This window comes from Phoca vitulina, unplaced genomic scaffold (assembly GCF_004348235.1).
Source record: "Phoca vitulina isolate PV1807 unplaced genomic scaffold, GSC_HSeal_1.0 scaffold4, whole genome shotgun sequence".
In the NCBI taxonomy this organism is placed as follows: Eukaryota; Metazoa; Chordata; class Mammalia; order Carnivora; family Phocidae; genus Phoca; species Phoca vitulina.
In genome coordinates, this window is record NW_022589707.1 from 70,370,820 (window position 1) to 70,394,732 (window position 23,913).

The 23,913-nt window shown below is 36.0% G+C and overlaps 1 protein-coding gene across 1 annotated transcript in view; it reads left to right on the plus strand.

Moving 5' to 3' along the window:
- SEMA3D (semaphorin 3D) overlaps positions 1 to 23,913 on the plus strand; it is a 128,717-nt gene that overhangs the window by 84,018 nt on the left and 20,786 nt on the right. The window contains exons 9-13 of the mRNA XM_032402268.1: positions 894 to 963; positions 4,118 to 4,262; positions 16,777 to 16,999; positions 19,359 to 19,447; positions 21,283 to 21,324. Coding sequence (XP_032258159.1) covers positions 894 to 963; positions 4,118 to 4,262; positions 16,777 to 16,999; positions 19,359 to 19,447; positions 21,283 to 21,324 — 569 coding nt within the window. The remainder of the gene's footprint in view (positions 1 to 893; positions 964 to 4,117; positions 4,263 to 16,776; positions 17,000 to 19,358; positions 19,448 to 21,282; positions 21,325 to 23,913) is intronic.

A 23,913-nucleotide genomic window follows, 5' to 3' on the forward strand; every position in this document is an offset into this window, starting at 1 on the left:
CGTAACAGTCTATAGGTAGCAAGAACTTGGGTTCTTTATTCTGAGACTGCCCTCTGCTGGAGAGCATGAGAGATTGGGTGAACTCGCTCCCTCCGACTTGTTAAGAAAAAGAATACTCAGAAAAGTGTTAGACGGATTATTCTCTTTCATTTCCCCTCTTTACCCCCTCAAAGCTAATTCTAGAAGGAATTTTTTCAGTTAAATATGAAGTTAGCATCATCAAATCTTATCTTTTGAATTTGTTTTTGCCTTGCAGTGTAAAAATGATTTTATCACTGAATGATTTTGCCATACAGTATTTAAAGTATATATTCAATATTCATGGGTGATTCCTCATGTTGTATATAAGCATGCTCACATCTTAAATGATCTTTTAATGAATATTATTTACACATACTTTGGTGTCAATACTGCTCAAGTAGTTACAAAATACTGAGCAAGTTACACAAGTAATACTGCACAAGTAATTAATTGTGTAGCTATTTTTATATTGTTAGCAAATAGATAATTGAATTATTAGTAAGTTGACACAATTACAGGACAAGACTTTTTTTACATTGGAAGGTAAAAACACCCTATGTTTTTAATTTCTATTCTGTAAGAAATCACATACCTCTGACTGGAAATAGTCATGGAGATTATCAAGCGAATCATCCCATTTACAGGTGATTGAAGTAGACACCTGAAAGGTTAGATATCCAGTTCAGTGTCACATGACTAGTGAGAAAACCCGTCTTTTACCCTTAATTTCTTATGTCATAATGTAACGACTTTCACTGTTAATTTTATATACTATTAGTGTCTCAGAACTACTGTATTTCTTAAAGAAAAGACAAATATGTAATACTGAAATATAAAAATATATTGAATTGTTATTTTTTTCCCATTAATAGAGGATATTTACTTACTCCCCACAAGAGATGAAAGAAATCCTGTAGTCTATGGAGTCTTTACCACAACCAGGTAAGTTAAAAAACAAACAAAACAAAACAAAACAAAAACAACACTTGTAATTCTTCTATAGAAGAAATATATGTTTTCTTGTCCCTTCCTTTTGTGTGAAAAAAAAATACCCGTTTTTCATTTTATTTTTTCACATAGTGTTTCCTAGAACTCTTTTAATATCAAGACATAAAATGTCCTTTGTTCTTTTTATGCCAGCAGAGCACTCCTATATCAGTTACCACAATTCATTTAGCCAGTTTCCTATACATAACATCTCCATTGTTTCCAGGTCTTCGTTGGTACGCATAACGCTTCAGTGACTGACGTTGTACATATGGCTATTTCTCTGTGTGAGCAAGTAAGCAAGTACTTCTGTGAGTTAAATTCCCAGACTAAAGTTACAGGATGCAAAGGTGTATGCATATACTCACCATAATAAATAGGTTAAGCTGCATGACATAGAAGTAGTATGAAAGAAATACATGCCTTAGTCATTGCTTAGGTTGCAGTCATAAGATGCGACACTCTTGACTTCTAAAGTGTCATCATGTACAATCTTAGATACCCTTCCGTTACCCTACAAAGATGGGAGTTTGGCTGTTACCAGCATATCATTATTGCTCTGCTAACTTAGGCAAAGGAGGTTTGTATGACTTGCGCCAAGAAGATGGGCCAAGTTGTAGTAAAAATGGGACTAGAACCAAAGGTGTTTTCTTAATTTTCACCCCTGTGTTTTTGTCTTCATTCTGTGTAATACTGTCCTGTACTTGTCACCGAGACTCCGTGACTTCCTTAAAAGTTGTCCTATCATCTGTGAAGCTTTCTCAAAGAATAAATGGACCTTACATAATTTTATGTAATATTAATTTCATTTAATTCAGAAACTTACATTTGAACATGGGACAGCTTTATTCCTGTTACATATTACTCCCTGCAACACCTTCTTTGAACTACTTTTTTACTTTTTCCACAGCTCTGCTATCACCGTTGTTTATATTGATATTAGTATTGGAAGAATTGGCAGTATTGGTATTAGTATTAGAGAAATGGTCTTACTGCCTCCTTTTGAATAAATTATTAAAGTAATCTGTAGGCAAATTATAATTTCTTTTATGTGACATTACCTTCATTCAGTTCACCTTACACCTTGTACCAATAGTGTGGTTCAGACGATATCAGAAAACAAAATGCTCCTTGGTTCATTGTAAGATAGAGAATGTGAATATTTACAGTGAAAATAAAGAAGATACCCTAAGAATGCTGCTATTTGGACCCCATTTTCCGGCTAATTTATATCTTAACTAAAAAGATGCAAGAAAAGCAAGTGCCTGTAGTTACTCAAGTTAAGTATCTCAGAGCTAGTTCTCTTGGCATCTTTCCATTCACAGAACTGTCTTTGAAGTCACTGTGTGTTCCAACACAAGGCATAGACATGTGCCAGGGAAATACAGCCCCAAGATAGTTATGTTTTTTTCTCCTACCAAGTACTCTGCCCACCCAGAGTGTGAAGTTACAAGTCAACTCTTTGCTCTTGGTGTACTTTATTATTCTATTTTTAATGCCGCCCCAAGGACTGAGGTAATACTGGGAAGCAGTGTCACATCCTTTGTCCAATAAGAAGATGTAATTAATCTGCAACAATAGAAACACCATTAAGTGTGATGTATCATTCCTTTAAAATATCCTAGGCAGAGGATGTGATCTTTATGGGGGCATCACCTCCCTTCTTAGCAGAGTTTTCTTCCAGCTGCCTGTTTGTCATCAGCTCCCGTTGCTTCCCATTAATGTCATTCCAAGATTATATTTTTTTAAGATTTTATTTATTTATTTGAGAGAGAAAGTGAGAGAGAGCAAGAGAGCAGGGTGAGAAGCAGACTCCCCGCTGAGCAGGGAGCTCGATGCGGGGCTGGATCCTGGGACTCCGGGACTCTGGGACCATGACTTGAGCCTAAGGCAGACCCAACTGACTGTGCCACCCAGGCTCCCCTCATTCCAAGAATATTAATGATTCAGTTTCCCATGCTAGAGAATCCTTGGCTCACTTGTGTAGTGCTGAGATGATATGTCTCTTAGGTCATAAAGGGTGATCTCATTTTTATGAACAAAAATCACTGAAAATTTTGGATGCAGAGAAAATGTCTTTTATTTTCCAGAAATTTAAAAAAAAATGAGACATCTGGTGATAGTGTTAACAGTTTTCACCACTAAATTGCAAAAACTTGTGAAATTCCCATGGCGCTTTTCTGCTTCTTGATTATGTGTCCTCCAGTCCTGTGTAATTAAGATTAATTTTAAGTATCACATAGGTTACATACATAAATTCAAGAAGAAATTCGAAAATTTGGGGAGAAGCACAAAAGAATTTCAACATTTTTTTCGAGTTAATAAAAATTGAATGAGGAAATTATTAATAGCCAATGTTTATGGACATTCACTCACTTTAAGAAAACCTAAATGAGGGGTGCCTGGGTGGCTCAGTTGTTAAGCGTCTGCCTTCAGCTTAGGTCATGATCCCAGGATCCTGGGATTGAGCCCCACATCAGGCTTCCTGCTCAGCGGAAAGCCTGCTTCTCTCTCTCCCACTCCCCCTGCTTGTGTTCCTGCTCTTGCTATCTCTCGCTGTCAAATAAATAAATAAAATCTTAAAAAAAAAAAAAAGAAAACCTAAATGAGATATTTATTATTTATATACCTAAAGTGTTCCTCTATAAAAAAATAGGTAATGTAACTTTTTTATAAGTTCTTTAGAAGGCACTATGCTGTAAGAACTTCAAATAAAATTCAAAAGCATGTATATAAATTTGATACTCTTTTCTGCATATTTCCTTCTGTCCTTCAGTTTTTCTAGGTATTTCCCATGTATCCATCAGATGTCAATGTAGACACCACCTACTCTCTGAAAACTTACCAGACAGCCCTGTACTGGGGACCCATCTGCATGCTTGCTTCGCTTGTTACTGTAATTATCTGTAATGTAACTGCTATCACATCTTTTTCAGGATTACTTGGTTATAAGCTCCTTAAGCACATCCACACATTTCGTCTGCAGCACCTATCGGATGGAATGTGCTGCCCAAGTTTGTCCACACACCTGGTTATAATATGTGCTCAATAAATAAGTGTACAGTGACTGTTGTACGGGGAATGATTGGATCATGTTGCTTTTTTACAGCTCCATCTTCAAAGGCTCAGCTGTTTGTGTGTACAGCATGGCTGACGTCAGAGCAGTTTTCAATGGTCCATATGCTCATAAGGAAAGTGCAGACCATCGTTGGGTGCAGTATGATGGAAGAATTCCTTATCCCCGACCTGGCACAGTATGTATCCAATTTCATAATCAAATTATTTTCTGAAGCCCATATCCTCTTCTTAATTCTATTATAATAAACTATGCTATTTACCACAGCAACATATACTGTGGTTTTTAAAATACCTATTATTTATTCACGGTGATGTATTAGCATTTCCATACTTCCCTGGAACTTGACATTTTTTTTTCTTTTGAGTAAGAGCTTTAAGTACTAACAGGAAACAATGGATTATATAATAAGGAGCAGGCTCTGCTGAAAATATAGTGCCAATCTTCAGTAAGTCTACAGAATCATCAAGATGATTTGATATCTAGAATGACAAATATTCCAAGTTAAATGAAAATGTCAAATAAATATTTATTTCCCACGTACAGCTCTGTATATAACTAGAGTCTTCAGGTCCTCATTTCTACTTTTCAATGACTACATCAGTTACAATGGTTCATTTATTTCCTTATTATGTTGCATCTGTTAAAAAAAAAACACTTTGCTGTGTAAAATCTGTATTTGCATTTTAAATAGAAAGTTTTTGTGTTGTTTTGTTTTCGTTGATGTGATTAAAACAGTTTAAGTTATTTAAATATTTTAGGATGGGCTAATTGACATAATAAATGCCTTTTTTTCCCTTAAGTTTCAATATGAATATTTCTACCAGGAGGTCTACAGTAATCATCAAAATGTCTGAGAAAAATTATTAACTTAATCCATCCAATTCTACTGAATTTTTTCTTTTCATATGTTTGTTCTTAAACAGGAAACAGTTGGTAGCCAGGCTTTCTGAATTCTCTTTTCATCTTCCTGTTACATAACCTAATTAAATGTGGGAAACACACTTTACAACAATGTCTATTTTCCCTTTCGTAACTCCTCAATAGAAATATGTTTCAAGTATGTTTTCTGGACTGATTATAAGGTGATCACACTTCCATGGGAAAAAAATTGCCAATAATATGATTTTCAGGATTCACTTTTTAAAGATTTTTTTATTTAAATTCAATTTTATTAACATATACTGTATTATTAGTTTCAAAGGTAGAATTTTGTGATTCATCAGTTGTATACAACACCTTCTCCTCATTACCTTAAGTGCCCTTAATGCACATCACCCAGTTACCCCATCCCCCCACCTACCTCCCCTCCAGCAACCCTCAGTTTGTTTCCTATAGTTAAGAGTCTCTTATGGTTTGCTTCCCTCTCTGTTTTCATCTTATTTTATTTTTCCTTCCCCTCCCCTTTGTTCATCTGTTTTGTTTCTTGAATTCCACATATGAGTGAAATCATATGGTATTTGGCTTTCTCTGATTGACCTATTTTGTTTAGCAAAATACCCTCTAGTTGTATCCATGTCCTTGTGAATGGCAAGATTTCATTCTTTTTGATGGCTGAGTAGTATTCCATTGTATATATACCACATCTTCTTTATGGGATTCACTTTTTTATTATCTTTGAACATCAAAGTTGTACTTACTTGTCTTATTTATTTATTTAACAGTAACGTAAGGTGTAGGTTAGGGTGTGCAGGTAATCTTCTAAAGGTTTTACAAATCTTAGCTTCATAATGATTCTAAGAAGCAAGTGCTATTGTTATTAATGCCGTTTTACAGGTGAGCAATCTCCGACACAGAGAGGTGCAGTAAATTGCCTAAGGTCACAAAGCTCGTGAGTGGTGCACCTGCGTTTTAAATCCAGATACTCTGGCAGCAGAGTCCAAGCAGAATCCAAGCCTTTAGTCTTTGTACTATTATCTATGTTAAAATTATTTTATGTTAATTTATGTTTATTTTCCCCTTTGATAGAATACCTTTTACTGAATATATATTCTATATGTGTATACTGAACTGTAGTGTACATATATATATAACGAATATACATAGAATTTCAACTTACATTATATATATTTGGGGCTTTTTTGAGGAGGATAGTTAAAATTCAGAGGGAACTCTAGTTGGGGAAATTTCACCACACTAGGATTATGGGGTTAAGTATCATGGACTATCACATTTGGAGCTGCTTCTACATGAGTTTATTTTTAAAAATACTATGACCATTGAGGCCATTAAAAAAAAATACTATCCGTCATCTAGACGTTACTGGAGAATTTGGGACTGAAACCATCTACATTTTAACTGCAGAAAATTGTTTTTTTTGAGGGGGGAGGGGCAGAAGGAGAGGGAGAGAATCATAAGCAGGCTCCATGCAGGGCTCAATCTCACGACTCTGAGATCATGACCTGAGCCAAAATCAAGAGTGGGACCCTTGACCAACTGAGCCGTGCAGGCGCCCCTACAGAAAACAATTTACATGCATATATATAGTAGCTGATTCTTATACTAAAAAATTGAAATTGATCATGAAATGATCACATGCCAATGCATCCAGATTACCTATTTTTTTCCAAATACAGTGTAGGTTAGAGGTGCCGCCGAGGGGGTTGTCACCATTTCCTTCCTCCTGCCTGAAGAGCTGTGAAATGCCATGGGAGGCTTAAAGATGAATCACGTGTCGGGGCGCCTGGGTGTCACAGTCCGTTAAGCATCTGACTCTTGGTTTTGGCTCAGGTCATGACCTCAGGGTTGTGAGATTGAGTGGTGCGTCGGACTCTGCGCTCAGTGTGGAATCTGCTTGTGCCTTGCTCCTCCCTGCTGCCTCTCTCTCTCTCATAAATAAATAAAATCTTAAAAAAAAAAGACAAATCACGTGTCACAATACTGTCCTCATAAGAACACAGCCACTTCTCTGAAATGTGAATAGGTGACCTTTCCCTACCAAGAGTCATGCATAAGAGTCAGTGAGGAGAGTTTTTCATCAATGAGAAAAGAAGCGCCCCATCACAGTAAACACACCAGTTTTTGCTCCTTAGTACTCAAAATATACAGTGTTTACACTGTACATATTTTCTTAGAGTTTGAAATTATCCAGGGAATAGGCTGGATCCACACTATCACAGAGATACTTAGCCTTTTTTTTCTTTTTAAAAATTTAGAAAAGGAAAAATATCAGGCATAAGAAAGTGTCATTTAACAGTTATTCCTTTATCCTTTCTAAACATCAGTATTTCTCAAGAAATCCCCATGTTTTTTTACATGTGTAAGCACATTCAAATCTGTAGCTAAGGTTTGATAATTATGCCTTGTTACTAGAGATGGTCCCCAACTGATGAAGTTTTGACTTCTGATTTTTTGACTTTATGATGGTGAGAAAGCAATACATAGCCAGTGGGAACTGTACCTAGAATTTTGAATTTGATCTTTTCCTGGGCTAGTTATATGTAGTACGAGAATCCGGTGAAGCTGGGCAGGGTACCAAGCCGTAGCTCTTAGTCGGCCACACCATCACAAGGGTAAACAATCCATGCACTTAAAATCATTGTATTTTTCACTTTAGTACAGTATTCAATACATTACATGAGATACTCAACAGTTTATTATAAAACAGGCTTTGTGTTAGAGGAGTTTGCCCAACTATAGACTAATAATGTCAGTGTTCCTAGCATGGTTAAGTTTGGCTAGGCTAAGCTATCATGTTGACCAGTTAGGTGTAGTGAATGCACTTGCGACCTACGATATTTTCAACTTAGAATGGGTCTACTGGGACGTAACCCCACTGTAAGTCGAGAAAGATCTGTAAACTTTTATTCATAGCCCGAGCTCGGGCCAGTATTGCTAATGGAGACAGAAAGAGACTCCAGAAAAACTCCAGCAGAACAGCACTCTCTTTGATCAGGAAGATTATGTCCTTTTTATAGAATTTAGAGACATAAAAATGACAATCCTAGTTACCATCAGAAGTTGTTTATTTTTGCTTTACACTTTTGGTTAAAGGTAGGGTTCTTTCTTGTTGTTCTGAAGTGGTAAGACAGGGATTAAATTTAACTCTACTTGACTCCAAATCAAATGCTCTTAATCTCTGCACCACTCTACCTTCAATGAGATCAAAGTGAACAACCAAACAGAACCCCACATTGTTTCCCCAGGGGTTGATCTGTTCTCTGCACAAATAATAATGCAGTTTTGAAACCTTCTTGTGCTTGTCATTTCTTTTCTTGTAATTCTGGGGCACACATCTTACTTTAATTTGCTTTCTACTAAATGTCCGAATCTCCACTGAATGCCATTTTACACTGAACTTAAAATTTTTAAAATAGATTATTTTAAAAACCTCCTCTGCATTTACATTTCCCACTCTTGTTCTCATCAAGGTTGCTTCATAAGTTGTGCTCCCACTGGGCCTTCTGCTGACATTATCAGCGAGGGAAATAAACACTACGACTCTCCATGTGCCACTTTTGTTTTCTAGTTTTGACAGAGTTCTGTACTTCCTGTGACAAAAAGTCAAACCTAAACTCCTGGCCTTACCATGACATCATTACGTCAGCCAGCCTGGAAACTCACCAACGACAAGGATCCATTCCTTCACTTCCAGGGATTCTCCTGCCCTCTGGTGTCCAAACTGAATCCCTGAACAAACTGTATTTTGTTCAGATGGACTTTTTCAGTCATTATTGAATTTTAGGCCTTGACCATAAGTTCCACGTGAAATAAAATATGGAAGAATCCACAATGAACGGCACAGGTCAGAAATGGAAACCAAACTGAGGTCAGGCCAACAGTAGCAGCCTGCTTGAAAACTCAGAATCAGGAAGATTTTTAAAGGCAGAAAATTTCATTTTTGATATTTGATTTATTGTAAAAGATTTACTTGGTAGTTTTATTCTCTGTTGATGAGGAATTTTATAATCTATGCCGGAGCGTAAAATGTTAACAAATGTTTACTTGAAAGTGAGTTTCAGTTTGTAAATCATTCCCTTATCAAAAAAGGTGTGAAGAGAGTATTTTAAATTTTTTTTTTATTGTGGTAAGAACAGTTACTGTGAGATCTATACTTTGAACAGATTTTTAAGTGCACAATACACAGTAGCCTGTAGATAATGATGTGCAACAGATCTCTGGAACTTATTCATGTTGAGTAACTGAAGTTGTATACGTATTCATGAGTGACGTCCCACTTTCTACTCCCTGCGGCTCCAGGCAACCAGTTTTATCCTTTGCTTTTATGAGTTTGACTATGTATGTAAACGGAAGTATGCAGGGTCTTTTTTTCACCTTCTGGACTAACTTACTTCACTTATCAAAATGTGCTCTAAATTCATCTACACGGCACATATTGAAGGATCTCCTTTTTAAGATTGAATAATATTCTTTTGTGTGTATATATTACATTTTTTTAACCCATTCATCAGTTGATGGACCTTTAGAGTGTTTCCACCTACAGTATGAAGGGTACTCAAAATATGAAAAACAGGACTGGCGTATGATCCGGCAATCTCACTTCTGGAAATTTATCCAAACGAATTGAAATCAGGGTCTTGAAAAGAGATTAGCATTCCCATGTTCATTGCAGCACTATGGACAGTAGCCAAAATGTGGAAAGGACTTGTTTTTGAAGTTCAAATATTTAAGAAATGTCTGTTTCACTATTCTCAAATCATTTTGCCACAGTTTTTGACAATTTCTAAACCTCTAATTTTGTAAAACGAACTTCATTTTTAAATTCCATTTCCCCCTAAATACTTACCGCTTTTACTATAAAATGTTTTAGCTTTACTTTCAAAGATCGAAATTTACACATGATTTTCCCAACTAAGTTTCCATTCTTTGGTAGGGAGCAAAAAGGGGTTGTTATGGCACTCTTTTAATTCCATAATTTGATTATACTATGGATGCATTTAAGTCAAATGAAATATCAAATCAACTAAGCTAACCTCCTTGTTCCTATTTATTGGCCCTCATAGCCTATAAAAACTTGACTAAGAATTGTTAAATCTCAAATAATCCCTGAGTAAACATCTCCCCCCTCTTCAATTCTATTTTAGGAATTTAGATCTTTAGAAAAATTTAACATCTTTTTTTCCTTTTATCCATGGATTAATCAACTAGCTATTTCATTTAACCAACCCACTACAAAATGTCAACATTAATGTTGTTTTAATGTCAAGTAATTTTTCAACTACCACTACCAAATGTAAAATAATGAAATCTCTCCCTTTCTATAATATTTCAAATCTTTGAACAAGAAGCCCCATCGTGTACAACTCCTCATATGGGCTTTTCTCTAGAGTAAATCAAAGGTAAAGCTTAAACGTTTCCCACCCCAATGCCCCTTATTGTCTCTCTTCTCTGCTATCAGATAAAACCTCCTACACTCACCAGGTGAGTGTGGATATGTATAACAGTCCTTATTTATTTCCACCAAATTATTAAACTTTCTAACACTATAAAAGACATTGAAAAGTTACAAAGTTCTTTTGATTCCAGGTCCTCTGGAAACACTGTCTTATCAAATATGCTGCCACGGACCAATCGTGGGTCCTGGCATATCCACCTGGGCTAAGAAGACATGTATATATATATATATATATACATGTGTATGTATATATGTATATGTATATATGTATATGTATATATATATTCATATATATACACATATCTTCTTTATCCGTTCATCTATTTATGGACACTTGGGGTGCTTCCATTTTATATATATATATACACACACATACATACAAACAATGGAATATTATTCAGCCATAATAAAGAATGAAAGCTTTCCATTTACAACAAGAAGGATGGAGCTACACAGTATAATGCTAAGCAGAATAAATCAGAGAAAGACATACCACATGATTTCACCCCTATGTGGAATTTAAGAAACAAAACAAATGCAAAGGAATTGTTCATTTCCTTTGTTCAAAGGAAAAAAAGATAGAAACAGATAAAAAAACAGACTCTTAACTGTAGAGAACAAACAGATGGTTACCAGAGGGTGGGTAGGGGAATGGGTGAAATAGGTGATGCAAATTAAGAGCACACTTATCATGATGAACACTGAGTAAGTTATAGAATTGTTGAATCACTATATTGTACACCTGAAACTAATATAACACTGTATGTTAACTATACTGGAATTAAAATTAAAAATTTAGTTAAAAAATAGTATCCTAAACTTCCTTTTGGTTTATATAGTGTTAGACTGTGATAGTCTTACCAAATGGGACTGAAAAATAATGGAAGAATTCCCTCACGGCATCTCACGCTAGCTTCCCATTTAGGCCCCTGCACAATATGGGTAACATTTTGTTGTTGTTTGTTTTGTTTTAAGTAAGGCTTTCCTAATTCATTAAAAATCTGTGGGAAACTTTGGGAAAATCTCATTTTATGCACCACTAGCTTGTAGAAGCCTCAATTATATTAAATTCACAGTTTTATTTTCTTCCCAACATCTGTTCACTGTGTGGCCTTCCTCTTATTGGATAACAAACTGTTACTTTGTCACCACCCCTAAATTACCAGGGCTATCTTTAATTCTATCCCTTCAGCTTTTTGATTCCAGAAGAGAGCAGCAGAGGCAGGTGTACAATCTGGGCCTCAAGTTCCCAAATCTTGACTACACTTAACCAAGGGCATATGACAAAACATCACTCATTTTCCATTAACCGTAAACAGGCCGTGTTTCTCTGAAACCCTGAGAGACAACCGATTTCTAACATTTCTCAATTACTCTTTTCAGCCGACGTTCAGCTTTCTTTTCCATGGAGCCAACATTCTCTTTTAAAATGAAGTTGTCCAAATCCCAAGCCACTTACTATGTTCAATAGTGTTTTCCTTTTTCTCGTATAGAAATCCCTCTAAAAGAAAGGAAACTTTAAAAAAGAGAAAGAGCTACAGCCGTATTTTGTTAAATGTCTCGCAAGATTAAATTCAGCTTAAAACTATTTAACTTAGAAAGTAAATGATCCAAAATTGTTGGCTTAATTGTCATCTTTAAATTACTACCCAGTTAGGGTAGACAGAATCCAACCTTCGTTTGAGCTGGGGAGCTTACTATTACATTTTTAGGTCCAGAGGTTAAAATTCATTTGCTGGTACTAAATAAAATTTTGAATGGATATTTGCAGATAGGAAATTCATTTCTTCAAATGCTAGAAAACATAATTGCTTTATTAGACACTGAACAATAAAGAGGAAACTTGAGATTTTTTTTTTTAACCTTTTAAACATAGCAGAATATTCAAGGTTCAGATATAACAACAATAAAGCTGGTTTTTAATTGCAAAAACAAAATAGAGAAAGAGACAAATGTACCTGTGTATTTGCAGCCCTGGCCTTTCTGCCTCTGACATTAAATACAGGATCTTTCCCCATCCGTGTTATAAACTGACTTTTAGATGAATCAGCAAGGGGATAGGATGGCACCTATGAAATCGCCTTTTTTATATATATATATAAATAAAAATCAGACTTCCTTTGCATATGTAGCTTAGTTTTCTCAGCTTGCTGAAAATGAAAGCCTGGTTTAGTCTTTCCATGTGCCACGTCTTTCTTCCCTCACATGAGTCAATCCTCTGATTTGTTTAAAAGGAAAAGTGCAACCTGTAGAGAACAGCCTGAAGCAGCAGGGGGAGAAAACTTTTAACAGCTGTCTGGTGCCTTGCCAAGGGGCAAAGTTCTCTCATTGGATAAAACCTATTTTTCTCCTCTTATCCGTCGCTTCCCACCGCACTGCTAAAGGCACTATACAAACAGGCAGATCTGCCAAGCATAACACGGTCACACGGCACCAGCCGTGCGTGCAGCCAGCCCTGGAAGATAGGTGCCGAACCAGGGCTGGCTGCTGGTGGGCTCCCCCCTTTCCTCTCACGGTGTGCCTGGGCAGGTCCCTTTTCTGGAACACTCTTGTGCTGCTATTGTTTCCAGCAAGACACTCACATTTTCAAATTTTGGTATAGATTTTTTCTTTCCTCCTCAAAATTTAAACTATCTTAAGAGTTTTTCAACACAGTAGGTGGAGACACAGATAAGTTCCCTGATTTATTTCCTGCAGGAACTGAAGTGGTAGAACTCAGGCAAATGTTAAGAAAGCTGGCGCCGCAAATAAATGATTCTCTACCATAGAGTCAGATGGACTGTGTTACTAGGTAGAAATTAAGAGGACATACAGACAAAAAATTCACGACATTTTTAATACCTGAGATGTAGAGCTTCAATAGGAACATTTCCTAGGGTTTTCGGAGGAAACTAATAGGATCATTTACTTCAGATGTACATTTTCCCACACTTCTTCTTTTTAAAGATTTTATTTAGAGAGAGCACGAGTGGTGAGAGGTGCAGAGGGAGGAGAGAATGAACCTCAAGCAGACTCCTCACTGAGTACAGAGCCCAACGCAGGCCTCGATCTCTCGACCCTGAGATGGTAACCTGAGCCGAAACCAAGAGTCAGATGCTCACATGACTGAGCCACCCAGGCACCGCTTGCCCACACTTTCTTTTTCCTTTATGGGATTTTTCTTTCCTTCTTTACTGTCTTACCTGCTTAGGTTGCTTGGCATCTCGTTATTTTTAGATCTGTGTGCTACACAGCTGTATGAAATCAAAGGAAATTCTACTGTTTTCAATGTGCTAAAATAACAATATTTAGTTCAAACGGTACTATCTTAAACCTCAGGGAGCAACTCTACCAAATCACTTTCGTTTGTGAAAGCAGAGTGGAGACGCGGACCTCAGAGATCACGCACAGCAACCTAAAGGATAAAGATCTTATCCAAACACTGGCAGCATGCCAGATGGAAAAGCTGCCATACAAAAAAATACATTTCCAAAGATCATTTTATAATAGTCAATAGAAACCAGGTTTTCCTTCTCTTCTTTTTTTCTTAGATTTTATTACCCTTCACCCTTCTTGTCAGAGGTGAGCAAGGAGGAAAATGGTCATGTTTGCTTCTTTGCTAAATTGTTCATGTCTTCATTCCTCTATACTTTACACATATTAAAATTCCTAATTATTGAAAACTTTGGTATCAAAAACTGTGGCTTGAATGTCATGATATTTCTTTTGGAAATTGGTTACTTGCATAACTAGAGCTGCAAAGTCAAAAGAAAAAAAATTTTCTTAAACTGGAGGGCTATTTCAAAAATGTAATGCAAGCAAAATCATGCTTTTGCTTTGATTTTAATGATAGACCAACCAGATTGTACCTCAGGCAGTATAAGCCATAAGCCCACTATGAGTCGCCTTTGACGGAGCATCAAACGTGCAGCCTGTAATTGGGCAAGAGCTTTGTATCATTTGAGCTCCACATCCTTTTGAGTTGTAGCTTAATCTATTTTAATATAGGGTTCCTTCCATTATCGAGTTGACAGATTCCACTTGGCTGGAGGCAAAGTGCTAGAAACAATGACTAAAGACACTTAGATCTTTAGACCAGCAGCCAGTTAAGAATATGCTAAGTAATTACCAAATAGCTAATATTCTGTACCTCTTTGGTGCAGACCTGGGACAAATAAATAGATATCAGGAAAAGCTTAGTTCTTTTTAAGACCAGACATGTGAGATTTCTGTAAAAGATAGAAATATTCTCAAATTACAAATGGAAAATCATTAACAGTTTTTAGTACAACTTCTTTGAGATTTCTTCTAATTTAGTGACCCATTATGATTTTATTCCTATAAAATTGGATCTCAGGGTCATATATTGTGACTAATTCCAGTATATTTAATTCCCTGAGAATGATCCTCTTGAGTTCAAGGATCTGAGAAGTAAGTTTGAAGCCTTGACAAAATTCCAGTTAGAGCCTGGTATAAATGGCTCAGTTCAGGGGAGATTATGTTTCCAACTTGTCTAAATATGAAAACAGGGAGAAAGCAGAGCTTTCTTATAGACTTTCCTTAGTGTCACTCATTTTCTTCTCTACACCTGCAACATAGAGCCAAAGTTTTCCATTCCACAAGATTATGTATTAGTCCATTAAGAATTCAAATGTGATGACAGAATTGTTCTGAATTAACGTTCTGAATTATAATATTTTGAAATAATAAAATAGGTTTGGTATGTGGAAGGGTAAATATTTGGTAAAAAAATCAAATTATGAAAGAATTCTCTTTGTATTCATGTTCTTTGGATAAAGGCACATCAAATTCATTTAATTTGTACTAGTTTGAACTTTTGTGTTTTACCACCAGGGGGCAGGGTATGCTAACTATTGAATTAGTGAACACAAAAAGCACACGAGAGGCAATTTCAGACAGAAGTGAAAAATTCCCTGAATGGTTTCCGCACAGATCCTTCAGGGAAAGAGCTGTTGAATTGTTCACAGCATAATTTTCACGCCAGTTATAAAAAAAACTAATTACAGTGTAAAACTATTAAAGCTCTTTTATAAGTAATTTTTATGATGTGGTGATTTGTTCCATTTAATTTTTAATAATCATGGGTTAATTTAAAACTGCAATCATAAATGAATGAAAAGAAATTGAAAATAATGGTTTCTCATATATTCCCATGTTTATAGATCACTTTCTTCATAATTATTTCAACTCAAATTTCATGTATCTTCTCAGGAAACAGTAATCTTCCTAACAAATTCACTGTGGGAACTTTAGAAAATATAGAAAAATATGTATAACTTAGAAAGTTTTTGAGAAACTTGCGAAGCCTGAATAAGCAAGGATAATCTGTTTTACTAGGTTCTCTTTGATGACCATTAGCCATTTCACCTGCCAACAAACAGAGACAGCTGTCTTTGGGGATGCAAAGTTAATTCAAGAAGAGAACAGTTCAAAAGACAACAGAAACATGTAGCATGGGGTTTTATAGTCAGCTTTCTGAGGTCAGAATTTTTGGAAGGAAAGACAATTGCCTTGGAATTGAAATTATAAATTTTCACTCGTGCTAGTGTAACTGAAAAGAGTGTTTCAAAAGCAAAATCCCAAATAGGCATAGATAAAGGACTTAAAATATATACAATTTTGAATTGAGGTATAATTGACATACTAGTTTCAGATGTGCAAAGTGATGATTTGATATTTGTATATCTTGAAAAACATGCAATAAGTCCAGTTAACATACATCACCATACATAGTTACAAAATTCTTTTTCTTGTGATGAGAACTTTTAAGTATATTCTCTTAGCAACTTTCAAATATGCAATACAGTGTTATTAACTCTAGTCACCATTCTATCCACTATATTCCCATGATGTGATTATTTTAAAACTGGAAATTTGTACCTTTTGACCCCCTTCACCCATTTTGCCAATCCTCCCACTCCCTGCTTCTGGTAAGCACCAATCTGTTTTTTGTATCTATCAATTTGGTGTTTTTGTTTTTAAGATGCCACATGTAAGTGAGATCATACAGTATTTACCTTTCTCTGTCTGCCTCATCTCACATAGCATAATGCCCCCGGGTCCATACTTGTTGTCTCAAATGACAAAATTCCGTTCCTTTTTTATGGCTGAATAATATTCCATTTTAATAATTAAAGTATTTTTGAGAGAGAAAACTGGATTTAAATATATTCAAGGTAAACTGCTTTTATTTACAAGGACATGTGATTCTATATTGATCCTGTTGACCATTCCTTTAATATTATCAATGGTAAGTCTTAAAAACCTTATTATAAGTAAGTATAAATTCCTCAGGTGCATGAACAATGTCTTTACTCCTCTTCACATTTCTTTTCAGTGTCCAAGCAAAACCTATGATCCACTAATTAAATCCACCCGAGATTTTCCGGATGATGTCATCAGTTTCATCAAGCGGCACCCTGTGATGTTTAAATCAGTATACCCAGTTGCGGGAGGACCAACATTCAAGAGGATCAATGTGGATTACAGACTGACCCAGATCGTGGTGGATCATGTTGTTGCAGAAGATGGTCAATACGATGTAATGTTCCTTGGAACAGGTATGCTGGAACCAGATTATGCTTTCTTCCAAAAGAATTTTTCACTATTAGGCAAAGAAAGCAAAACTTCAAAAAGATTGTTGGTAAAAATCAAGCTGAGTAATTATTAGCTAATATCTAGTCAGTATTTCTTACCATTACATAACACATGCTTTTAAGTGACAGTTATAAATATCTCCCCACCTCCTTTGGTATTATTTGAGGTTTCGAAATATATTTGTATGTTATGACTACAAAATACCTGCTTAGATTAGGTGCTCAACACATATTTGTTGATTGACTATGGACTAAAATTAAACAAGTATGGCAAAGCAATGTTTCTTTTCAAACTTCACATTTTCCTCTCTCTAGGGAGATTTTTGATAAGCCCCCTCATAGGATCCCTTCACCCAATTTTGAGAATCGCTGACTGAGTTAAGATGCTTTTCAAAAAATTAAGCAACAGTTTGTAAAAATCTTTAAGTAGAAACTTGTTGGAAATCATTTTTCCTGTCTTTGAATTTTGTGGATTAAGTATAACTTTCATTATTAGAGCCCATTTTACTTAATTTTTTTGTCTGTCAACTCAGTAATTATAAAATGATTAAAAAATATTTTTCCAGAAAAAGAAATATTGCTTATATAGTCTGTCTCAAAAAACAGGAAAAAGAAAAAAAAAAAGGTATCATTTAATAATACCATGTGAATTTTAATGGCAGTAGAGTTAACATGCATCATTTAGACAAAAGTACTTCATCGTGGATAAATGTTGTATGATTTAGTGAATCAGGCCTTGCATAAAGAAATAGAAATTAATGGGGCGCCTGGGTGGCTCAGTTGGTTAAGCGACTGCCTTCGGCTCAGGTCATGATCCTGGAGTCCCGGGATCGAGTCCCACATCGGGCTCCCAGCTCGGCAGGGAGTCTGCTTCTCCCTCTGACCCTCTTCCCTCTCATGCTCTCTGTCTCTCATTCTCTCTCTCGCAAATAAATAAAATCTTAAAAAAAAAAAAAAAAAAAATAGAAATTAATGGGTTTTCAAGAAATGGACATTTTTATTGAAATAGGTTTTCAGAACTACAGAACAGTTTTATTTATTTATTTTTAAACGTAGTTTTACAAACGTAGGGTTTATCAGGGAGTGTGTGTGTCACACACTTAGAGGGCTTTCTGGAATACTCGTTGTCAAGCCTGATGATGTCGCAGATGGCAATACCAAGACCCAGGAAAGGAAGTGATGCTTTCAAGACTGTAGAGATTACTACTGAAGTGACAAAATTTGAAATAATTAATCTCTCATGAATTCTAAGGAGTTTGCCCCTTGATTTGCAGAGCCACCCAAAGCATTCCTAGGTCATTTCCAGTGCTGTAAATGCTTTTCAGCCACTAGGTGGTACTACCTAACTCTTGCTGAGAAAATTATAAGGTAAATAAGATGGATAGATTTTCAATTATGACATTTGGAAAATGTATATTTAATATTTTTCAAAAATCCTAGAATCATTTAAAAACAGAGTTAAATAATTCAGACTATTTTGTGCAAATAGGATCATTACCATACATGTGAATATTCTTCAACCACAGTGCCAGAATTTAAAAGCATCTATTTTGTATAAGTTAATTTCCAAATGAGGCTTTTTTTTTGTTTTTTGTTTTTTCTAAAACGTTCTTTTGATTGTCTTTCTGCAATAGCATGCCACCTTGGAAACTGCAATAGAAGATCCTGTATTTAAGGCATCTTTACTAAATGCCAATTTTTGGTTTATAGTCTTTCAAATTTGGGTTACTCTTTTAAATTAAACTAAAATAATTTTAAACAAAACTTCAGTTTCTAGCCCATTAATAAGGTTTCTGTAAATAAAATATGTTTGATGAGTGCACTACAATTTTCCCTATGTAGATGGCTTCAGTGATTTCTCTATCATTTGTTAACATGATTTAAAAAGGTATATATCCTACCTTTCGTGGTAAGTTGGATATAAGTACTAACTAAATATTTCTTATACTGAGAGAGAGAAAAAAATATATTTTAGTATATTTTCGCCTTTCAAATTAAGTTACAAAAAGGTCATTCCACTTTAGTTATAGTTTCAACCAATATTTAAATGAGACCTATATATTCCTTTTGCTAGCAATGTACTTCAAGTACATGTCTTTTAATATTTTCTTTATAAATATGTTTTATGAGCTAAAAACTATCATGTTTTGGAAGGAGAGAATCCAGTCCACTAAGCTTCCCTTCTTGCATGCTTTATTTAATCTGACTTCTTGAGAGGCATTGAAAGAAAAATGAGGGGAACAATGTAAATGTTGCTAAGCATATACTTACAGCCAAACACTGAAGTAGAAACAGCAGGATCATAGGTCATGTATTTTTTCAGACATTGGGACAGTCCTCAAAGTGGTCAGCATTTCAAAGGAGAAGTGGAATATGGAAGAAGTAGTATTGGAGGAGTTGCAGATATTCAAGGTAAGACAGTCCATAGTTACAGAAGAGATGGTGAAACTTAACAGCTCTTGGTATAGAACAGTATATTTAAATACATCATCACTTTTCCTGGAGATGTCTGTGCACTTAGCTCCTTTACTTTCCTTCTCCTTAGGCAATGGAAAAAAAAGTTTTAAAAGCAACTGAGAATGGGACTCCCCTTTCCCTGTAGAATACCACTAAATTCAGGGCTCCTGGGATTGCCCCTCATTACTTTATTCTCTAAGCATATGGTCAGACAAATCACCACAGTAGATGAAAGCCTGGGGTCTCTTTGACTATCCAGATGCTTTTCTACTTTATAAATTCTACTTTTCAATTTTTCCTCAATTGAATTTGAGAAAACTGGAAGAGTGTATAAATCACACGTCCCTGCTTTTTTGTAAGGAATTTTTTTTTAAAGGTTGTATGATACGTAAGTCTTCATTCTTTATGTATGCTACATTCCCTTAAAGAGTTACTAGATCTAAAATAATAGTTTTCCGGATTTGGGGAATGTCTGACTTTTAACAGTACATTTGAATTGTGGTGTTCTTTGTAGATGCTCAGTGACATTTAGTTTAAAATTATTTTCTGGGAATAACATTAGAAATAAAATTGTATTTCTGAGAGGAGCCTTTAAAAAATATGTTGTTCCTTTCGTAACATTTTTGTTGAGATGGTTCGTTAAAATGGGCTGTTTCCCTGTGAACATCTATTGCCTTAAAATGGAGTAGAGCCCTCCATGGGGAGGAAAGCAAGGTAATTAACTAGCTGAGTTCCCCAGGATCCTGTTTACATTGTGATGATAATAGTGGTCAAGGAGTTAACTAGAACAAGATCTGCTATCTGGCATCTACCAAAAACAGTCTTGGGTGGTTCCTGAGGGAGAAGCCGATGTCAAATATACGTGTGAACCCAGAAGCCAAAAATAAAACTCCCACAATACCTAGGGCACATTAGAATAAGGTTTACTTATTGACTGTTAGTGATCAAGAGGAATTGTTCAGATTCCACTGTTAAGATTAAATAATGAATCTGTTTTCTTCATTTAAAAAAAAAAAGTTACTGGATAGAACTTTCTCATTTTAACATCTTCCTTTCCTTTTTTATGTATTTTCTTAAACTTTTGATATCTGCTTCTATTTATTGGTTTGAAAATATTGGCCAGTGAGAAATGAATGAATAGTAAATAGGTAGATGATAAGTAGATGAAAAAATTTTAAAGCATGCCATCCTTTAGTTTGGTAGCTTTTGTGTTCATATTTCTAATTTTATATTGCATGCACAAAGCCATAATTTCTACAAATAAAGCTAGCCTTAGTGCATATCACAAAATCATGTGCATCAGTAGCTTGCAGTGTTCCATAAAGAATATGCTCATCCACAAGGAGCACTATAACTTTTCAGAACTCTGCTACTTGAACAAGTTTTTGAACTACTGATCTAAGTAAGAGCAGGACGAGGTAATAAATAATTATGGAGATGTTCTTGTCAACACTAGTTTGAATTATATGGAAGCAGTTAAGATAAGCAGATTTAGAAGGAGAAGCCTTGTGGGTAACTGGGAGTGATTTTCAATGCAGAGTCTTTCTTCATACATTTAGGTAATTTTTCTGTAATAAGATACTTTAAAATAACTATTTTGATAATTTCTATTAAGGTAGAATTACAACACATTGGAAGGAAATAGCAAACATTAAGATCCTTTTCCCCTCCTGTGTAACAGACCCTTGAAGTTTACTTCAGTGATCTTTGGCACATGACGAAACAACATATTGGCTACTATAAAAGACTGTTAATGGTTATCTTTATTAACATTTGACTTCTTTTTTCAGCACTCATCAATCATCTTGAACATGGAGTTGTCTCTGAAGCAGGTACTTTCTAATTTTTGTGTAAATATTAGCTACCAAAGCAACAAGTTCCTCGAATTCAAGTTCAATTTAGGAAAAATCTATTGAAGTTGGAAGTTAAATTTTAAATAATATAAAAAGCTCTAAATTATTTGTTTCTTTTATAACCTATTAGAGGCCACTGTGGCAATCTTGTTTTAGGAGAAGTAGAACCAAGTACCATTAAGTGAATGATATATTCTCCCCTTCCCTTGGCTCTTGAAAACTGAGCTCACTTTCTTTGTCTCTTGAGGATGTGTTTCTGTCAAGGCCATAAGAAATTCATGTAGAATACCAGCCCTAATCACTAAAAATGATTTTTAACCAGGGAATCTAGAAGTTAGACTATGGACTGTGGTGGCAAAGAGCCCAAGAGTCAACCTCCATCCTTCCACTTAGTATCTGACTCCTGGAATCAATTTCCTTAACGGTGAAGTTAGGGAAATAAAATCCACCTCCTAATAAATGGATGCTGCATGCAAAATTCTAGACAGAGAGTTGGTACATTGTGAGTGTAAAGTAAATGGTAGCTAATAATAATATTTATTAGATTCCACAGTTCTCAGATATGATACTCCAAATCCTAGTTGATTCAAGAGGTTCAGACTTGCATTAGGCTAAGAAAGTTATGGGACAATGTGTTGAACCATAAGGTGTTGCCAACATTGTCTTAATCTACTATGCCTAGTAATGATACAGAGATTATTAGGGAAAAGATCTAAACAGGTTTCTTCTTTGGTCTTTTCCATTAATTTCTCCACTCAACATTTAGTTCTTGAAGGTCTACTACTGCCCTTGGAGGGTACAGAAATGCATGAATGGCATAGCCCTTAACTTCCAGAAGCTCACAGTGGAACCAGGAGATGAAGAGGGAGCACACTGACAATGCAGAGCGATAGTGGAAGCACATACTGGGGGGACACAGGGGAGTCTAAGAGGGAGCCAGGTGGAGCAGGGGAAGACAGCACAAAGAAGACCATGTACCCAAACTATGAAGGATGTTTCAGTTAACCAGATAAATTCAAAGAGGGTGGGATGAGGAAGCCTATGTCAAGGGGAGGAGGAGAACATTTGGAAAGGTGTGAAGAGCGAGAGACCATGGCTTCTTCTAGTAAGTTTGTGAACACTTAGAGCGAAGGGCTTATGTGTATGCAGGAGGCAAGGAGACTAGAAATGAATCTGGGATTATAAGACAGAGCAAGATTAGGTGCATTCTTCTATGTCCTCCTAAGAGGTTTAAAAATTTTATCTAAGGACAATGAAAACTTTTAAATATTTTCAGCAGGAATGTGTTGTGATAAGATTTTCCTCTTAGGAAGGTCGATGTGGTGTGGCAGTGTGGCAGGATGGGCTGAGTCCTGGGGTTGAAAACAAGACTGAAGCCAGTGGAAATACTAGGACACTTATAAGTAATCCAGGACAGAAATGATTAAGACTAAGGTGGTGACAGTGGCAGAAGCAGTGGAGAGGAAGAGAAGGAAGTCAAGAGCTCTGTGTAAGAGAAAGGAATAGATATGGTGGCCAACTGAGAGAGAGGGGACTCAGGGACAACTGCCCCCTTTGTGTCCTGGGTGACTGGGGACGTGCCTCTCACCAAGGCAGGGTAGCAGGGCTAGATTGAGGGCAATCAGTATGTCCACCTCAGTGTTGTTTTCAAGATGCCACTGACTCTTTGGAGAATAAGAAAGGCAAAGGAATGAGGATAGAAAAGAGGGGACACCTAACATTTAATGCGAAGAAAGGAATCATCAAAGGAGACCAAAGTCTTAGGCAGGAATAAAGACGGAGCACAAGGAAAAGTGAAGAGAGTTTCAAAGAAGATGTCATTCTTGGCGTCAAACACCACAGAGAATTTAAGTAAAACAAATACTGAACAGGGGGCATTGCATTTAGCAACCGGGAAGTCCTAACTGACATTGTCATGGGCTGGAGAGGTATAAGACAGATTTCTGCAGGCTGAGTACATGTATGATGTTTATGTCAATATTTATTTCTCAAGTTTTCCCCTTTGTTAAATGTTTGACATGGTCCAGGAGTGTTGACCATGAGTTCCCCCAAGGCACAGACTCTGGCTTATTTAACTATATCATCCCTCTCCCTACGTCCTCCAGCACATACACTTAAGTGAATGCCTCTAAAGAGCAGTGCATCATTTTCAGGACTTATTTTCAAAATGGGATTTTATGTGCTATCCTGCAGCCTTTCATTTGTGATACGGCATCTTTCAAGCCTCCTTAATACTTTCTTCACGGCAATACTAAATATTTTCTCTCCCTCTTATAACCCATTTTCCTTCAGGGATCAGCAAATACTTCATTAGCAAGTGAGATGGTTCAAACCACAAGAAAGTTTTATAAATCCTTTTTCAGTCATCTCTCATGGAGGAAGCCACAGCAGAGGAAGACCATCAGTGTTGCCTAAAGCATCTGTGCTTGATATAATCTACCAAAGCGTATTTTCAACCATTGAGAAAGAATTTGACGTCTTAATTCCTCAGTCTAACAGCTGGTTTTTGACCTTCTTAAATTACAGCCAAGGTTATTCTAGCTCTAGAGCACTGTCCATTCCAGTGTC